General features: G+C 48.1%; 1 protein-coding gene across 5 annotated transcripts in view; it reads right to left on the minus strand.

Moving 5' to 3' along the window:
* The window catches only part of WLS (Wnt ligand secretion mediator), a 132,191-nt gene extending 126,990 nt beyond the window's left edge, over positions 1–5,201 (minus strand). For 2 of the 5 annotated variants that reach the window (XM_063625283.1, XM_063625284.1), the window contains exon 1: positions 4,318–4,646. In XM_063625283.1, coding sequence (XP_063481353.1) covers positions 4,318–4,423 — 106 coding nt within the window. In that variant the 5' untranslated portion in view covers positions 4,424–4,646. Of the gene's footprint in view, positions 1–4,317; positions 4,669–5,181 lie in introns of those variants that run through there. The other 3 variants (XM_063625285.1, XM_063625282.1, XM_063625286.1) reach the window with 3 other exon arrangements.
* Positions 5,202–6,000: the final 799 nt, after the last annotated feature.

The following is a 6,000-nucleotide window of genomic DNA, read 5'->3' on the forward strand; positions in this document are numbered from 1 at the left end:
CACATATACTCTGCATAACTGTCATTTAATTTCTTAAAATTCTGCAACTTCCAAATAAACAACAGCAGCAGGAACAAAAGCTCACATAAATGGGTCACAGTAAAGACCAGTTGCCTCCACTTAATCAATACTAGCACAGTGTGGGCTACATCATTGAAAGAAGTAGATAATCCATGCACAATCTGAGAAAATTGATTACATATGTGTGTATGTTATATCTTATACACTATACATTACATCCTCAGCATTAAAAATTTAAAAAGGCCACTCACATAAGTTACGTTTTGGAAGAAATGATCTTTTCTAAAGAAATAGTAATTGGTGATTTGTTGATGCTTGCAGTTTATGTTTGGAATAGTCTCATTTATGGGTAGGCTGAAAACAATGCAACAATTTTCTATTAATCCAGTTCTGATCTTCATACTCTTAGCAGTTTTAGAATAGCTGAGAACAGTGACCTGCTTTTTCAACCATCATATTCCTGAGACATGACTAATTTGAAGCTAAGCAAATTGCACATAATGGGATTCAAGTTCATGATTTTTAGTCTGCACTCTCTTTTCAGGGTACATGGTCTCCTTCCCCTCCCTGCTTCCACCACCCCCAAAGCTGCCTTTTCAGGAGCTAAATTCACCAAACATGAAATCAAAGGAAAATTATTTTTAAGTTTTCTGCAGGCTTATTTTTAAGGAGGATAAAGTTATATTTTAAAAAATATTTATCTTTTCCTTCAGGCACTATTGCATTTTAAAATAATTTCTAAATATTTAGAACGTATTTAGATGTATTTAGAATACTAGATGTATCAGATGTATGGTTTCATAGTGGCTCAAAGTTTTTACAAAGGCATTATATAAATCAGTGAATTTATAAATATCCCAGGTTCTACTATGTAAGATGTTGCTTTCAGAGCCTTTTTGCAAAATCCCATTAAAGGTTTAGCTTACAGACACTGGTGCCAAAAAAAAAAAAAAAAAAGCAAGCAAAAAAAAATGTGGGTTTTTTTTTTTTTTTTTTTCCCGGTAAGAAGGACATTGAAATAGGACAATATTTAAGCTGGCTAAACCAAAGCCAATCCCTGGAAGCTAGTTGCTTTTATAGTGAATGTTTAAATTTTCTCCATCAAATTTAGAAGATTTCTCCATCAAATCTACAATGAAACAATAGTCTAAATGTCATGTACGATTCTCTAAGTACTGAAAGAGTTACACAATTTTAGAACCGAAAGGGACCTTAAACTCCTTCCTCTACCAATGAGGAGCCTGAAGCCTGCTAGTTAACTCACTTGCCTGATCACTTTGGGGCTCATGGATTGTCATTGTTTGGTGGGGTGGTTGTTTTTGTGCTGTGTATTTGTGTGTGTGGTGTATGTGGTACTTACACCCTTACAAACAAGAGCTTTGCCATTTATATTCTCCCCTTCCTAAGTTGCTCTTGCTAAGTTTACTTTCATCAGCAAAAGGAGTGATCAAAAAGAAAAATATATTCTGGCCAGTTCAGAGGGGACATTTCTTTTTCTCACTTGGCCTAGTGCAGATATATTAGAGAGACACTTCACACCCAGGACAGCTGACTTCTTAAGTAGCAGGAACAATGAGCAGCGGAGTTCTCTTCTCACTGGAGAGAGCAGAGGAGGTTTCTGAACTTTACCTTGACTTTCCAGCCTACAAACTGTTCCTTCAGCTACTGTCTCCGCTTGCCCACTTTGTCGCTCTTCTTTCCTTAGTTTCCTTTGTTTTCCAGCTTAGGGAAGTTTGGTGGGAAAATTTTTCACTTACATTTTGTTGATATTTATTTCCCATATTTGGGTCCTATCCGAATTTTTAGATGTTTAAGAGCAAAAAAGAATTACTGTTTGAGTGAAAGAGGAAAGGCTAAGTCACTGTTCAACATGGGCTGGCTCTGACCTGAACTGGTGACACAGCCTTTGCAATTGAGGAAGGAGAGGAGGTAAGCAGTAAACTTACACAGTTTCCCCCAAGAAGTGTTATACATAGATATTTTTCAAGGAAATTGGAATAAAGCAGTTTATTAATTGAGGGGAATCTAGTTACAGTTAGCACCTGCCACGGACTTTTTGAGGTTGTCGTCATTAACCAAATTCTTCGGGAAAAACAATCTTTGGCACCACTTATTCCAGACAAACCCTGTTTGGAACAGACAAGTGTTCTGACCCTATAGTCACTCCAATGTCCACCAGCCACTCACGAGTGCCCTTAGGGCTTCTCCTTGGTGGTAGCATCCCAGAAATCCTACTAGTTTCAGAAGTGCCCTAGGAAGCCTACATCATGGATAATGGGCTCTGCAAAGCTAGGAGATCAGCCTAGAAAAAGAAAAAGAAACACACCAACAAACACCAGGAAACTATGTGTAATGGTTTGCTGCTTGCGCAAAAACCTCAAAGAGGATGAAGGTCAGACAGGGATAATAGGCCAATTTAATTCTGAAAGCACAAGGTGCAAGAAATTTTAATTATGGTCTGCCACTGAAATCACACAAGATCCAATGGCATCTAACTGCAACTGCTCATCAAGGGAGACAAGAGGTGTAATTGTAACCGCTGCATAATCACTGCGAGGGCACAGGGAAGGCTGCGTTCAGCTCCCAGCAGAGAAGGTATTAAGAGCCTCGAAAAATCCAATACGGGGAAACGAGATTGCATGTAGCCAAACAGAGGCTCCTAACACAAAAGCCAACCCGTGTGTGTGTGTGTGTGTGTGTGTGTGTGTGTGTGTGTGTGTGTGTGTGTGTGTTGAGGGTTCCAGAAAGAAAATATGAAGCTGTTTGGCCCACACTGGGGATATGAGATTGTTTGAAAACTCTGAACCCCTTTATGCTTTGTGGATAAATGCACACACAGAAAAGAGCACTGTCTCCTTTAGGGATTTCTCTCCTTGATGAAGCTTCACCCGCTCTCCTTTGTTTAAGACAATTGGCTTGGATGTTCCCGCGATTTACAGTACCAAACTCCCTTTAATTTGTTCCCATCAAACCCAAGTCTGGAGACGAAACGCCACGCACACGACTGGAGGTGCCCAAGCCTGTGCAGCTCTGGCCGCGACGCCGCCGGCGCCCCCGGGCGTTTCCCCCGCACCCCACATCGCGTGGGCGCCCGCAAAGGCACGCGCGGAGAAAGCCCCTCCGTGGACTCTCCACTCCGCAAAGTTGAACAAAGCCGTGAAGTCAGGAGAGCGAGCCTCCCGTCCGCGCCCGCTGCAAAGTTGGCATTGAAGTTTGTGCCGGGCCGTCCCAAATCTTGAGGGGCGGGGGCGCGAGCGTGCAGAGAGGCGGGAGGACGGATGGGGACGGGGAGACAGCGAGGGGAAGGGGGTTTTTCCGAGTGGACGGTCCGTGAGGCGGTTTTCTCCACCCGGAAGCCTGTTTGACTCACAGAGGTCCGGGAGGTGCGCGCCAGGGGAGGTCTCCCGGGGCGGGCGCTGTCGCCGGGGAGGCCGCGGAGCTGTCACCTGCGGGGGGCCGTGGTGGGAGCGGGGGGCGCTCTAAGCGCCAAGCGAGGACGCGGAAATCCACAGTCACCGGCTCTCGGGGCTCCAAGAAGTGGGGGGGAGGGATATTCGCGAGTGGGCAGGAGGCCAAAAGCAACACCTTTCGGATACGCTTTTCCCCTCCGGCCTCTCCAACTTCCCGCGGCGCTGGTCCAGGACCCCCCCCTCCCACCTCACCCCATCCCACGCAACCTCCCGGCCCTCAGTTCGGACCTGGCCACGGCAGAGCGTGGGGTGGAGTGCGGCGGGAAAGCAGAGGGCGCGGACCCCAGATTGCAAACCCTCAGCCCCCAGCAAAGACGAGCAAATGCATTTACAACCGCGCAAGTGTCTCAGCCTTGCGACAGGGCTCGGGTTTGCGCCGGGCGCAGTTCCCCGACTCTTCTGTTGTTCCGAATAAAGTCGATTACGTTGCCCTCCCGGAGCTGACTGGAAGGGAACGGAGAGGAAAAGGGGGGGGGGGAACGCGGGAAAAAGCTGGGGGGGGCGGCGAGCAATCAACTTTGTAACCCGGCGCTTCCTCGCGCGATCCGTCGCCATGCTTAGCATTCCCACCCCCGCCGCCCCCCTCCTGCCTTTCAAGTGGATACTGAAACTAGGCCAAAACTTTTTCCCCTCCTTTTCTCTTAGCCACTAGACTGGATTGTGCCCCACGGAGCCCCATGGAGCTCTGCTTTCTTAAGCACAATAGCCGGACTAATTAGATCATAGAAGCAAGGCAGTGATACTGTAACAAGTAGCCCAAGAGGCAGCGAGGGAAGGGGCCCGAAAAGACAGAAAGGGGGAAAAGTTTGCAGCTCTCCGCACTTACCAATCAAGCCTCCCACCAGAAAGGCGACGATCTGGAACGCGAGCAGAATCCCACCGACAATGCACAGCTTCTTGGTGCTCATGTTTTCTATAATTGCCCCAGCCATTTTTGCGCCCCCCCCTATTTCTTTTCTCCTTGAAATGAATGTTTTAGGGTGAGCTTTTTGCCCCCTCCTCTCACACACTCCCTCCTTCCTCGCCTCCCTTCTGGGCGCTGCAAAACTTCGGAGGTGCTGGAGCGCGGCGAGGATGGGACCGGGACGGGGCGCCCGCACGGATTCCCCCGGCGCGGCCGGCTGGGTTCCCCCAATGCCCGGAGCTGTGATTGTGGCCGCTCCGCCGCCTGTGGACGCTTAAAGGAGCAGGGAAGCGGATCACATGACGCCGCCTCCCTCCCTTTCTCCCTCCCTCCCTCCCGCGCTTCCTCCCTCCCTGCCTCCCTCCCTCCCTCCCTCCCTCTGCCCCTTGCCCACCAGTTCGGGGCTCCGAGCTGCGGCGCGTGCTGGCGCCCGGCTCCCGGGTCTGGCCTGCAACCTGCCCCTCCAAGGTCTGATGCCATTTCGGGGTTGCTGTTGATGTTAAGCGGGTTCCCCTGCCCGGCTTCTCACAGGTTTCCTTTTCTGGTTTCCGAAGTGCGAGATTTAAATCACCGGTGGACCGCCTTGCAGACCTCTAACTTACGCGTGGACTTCAGGAAACGGCCCCCACCCCACCCCCAACTGCTAGAACTCTCTTTAGGAAAGACGAGGAGAATTTTTTTTTAAAGGGCCCAATAGATGCCTAAGTCAAAACACAGCGATGCGGAATAAAGTCTCAGCTCGACTTCTTTCTACCAGGTTCCCAGCCTCGGTTATTAGGCACTTACCCAGCTACATTCCCCACGGCGCCCCTTGAGGAACCTTGCTCTCCAGCCAAATCAGACCACTGTTCCTTACTCTAGCGCCTGTGCTTCCACAGCCTTAACCCTGCTTATTGCCTTAAAGAGAACACGTTCTACTCCGTCCGTGTTAAACCTGATCCAAAACCAATTAGTCTAAAAACACCTTTCTAATTTTCCACACCACCTGCATGCAGTATCTCTGGGAACTGAGGCCCTACAATCCTGTATTTACATTTTTACCTCCTGTTGTAAGGATTTGTGTACACGTTTGTCTCCACCACTAAGCTGTAAACTCCTGGGGAATAGGGACCAAGTTTTTTTGTTCTTTGTACCCCCCATGGTGCCTAACAAAATGCTAGCTCTAGTAGGTGCCCCCTAATCTTTTGTGGAATGAATAAGTGAATGTGAAAGCAAGCCCACAGTTTGTATTTCAAAAGTCTAAAGAGATCTTAGTTGGTTTAGAGGGTACCCATATTAAGTCACAATGTTTGTTGTCTCTTTGTGAGAAATCGTATATTTATATCTATACTTAACTTCCATAAAAAGAGGGGTGGGGTTCCCGATAGGGATTTCCTGCTCTATCAACCCTCAATTTCTGGGCCTGGTTTTTCCATATTTCATAAACTGGCCACTTGGCCAACACAACTCACCTTACTCAACAGACCCTTGGTTTGGTGAATACCCCACCCTGCTCCCCAAACGTGCAGTTTCTACCACCACCACCCACACATCTCGTTTCTTGTCCCTCCCATCCTTACACACCCTCTTCATGCCAAGAGACTATTTTTCCCAGTCCTCTCTCCT

Source organism: Symphalangus syndactylus, chromosome 12, assembly GCF_028878055.3.
Source record: "Symphalangus syndactylus isolate Jambi chromosome 12, NHGRI_mSymSyn1-v2.1_pri, whole genome shotgun sequence".
Taxonomy (NCBI): Eukaryota; Metazoa; Chordata; class Mammalia; order Primates; family Hylobatidae; genus Symphalangus; species Symphalangus syndactylus.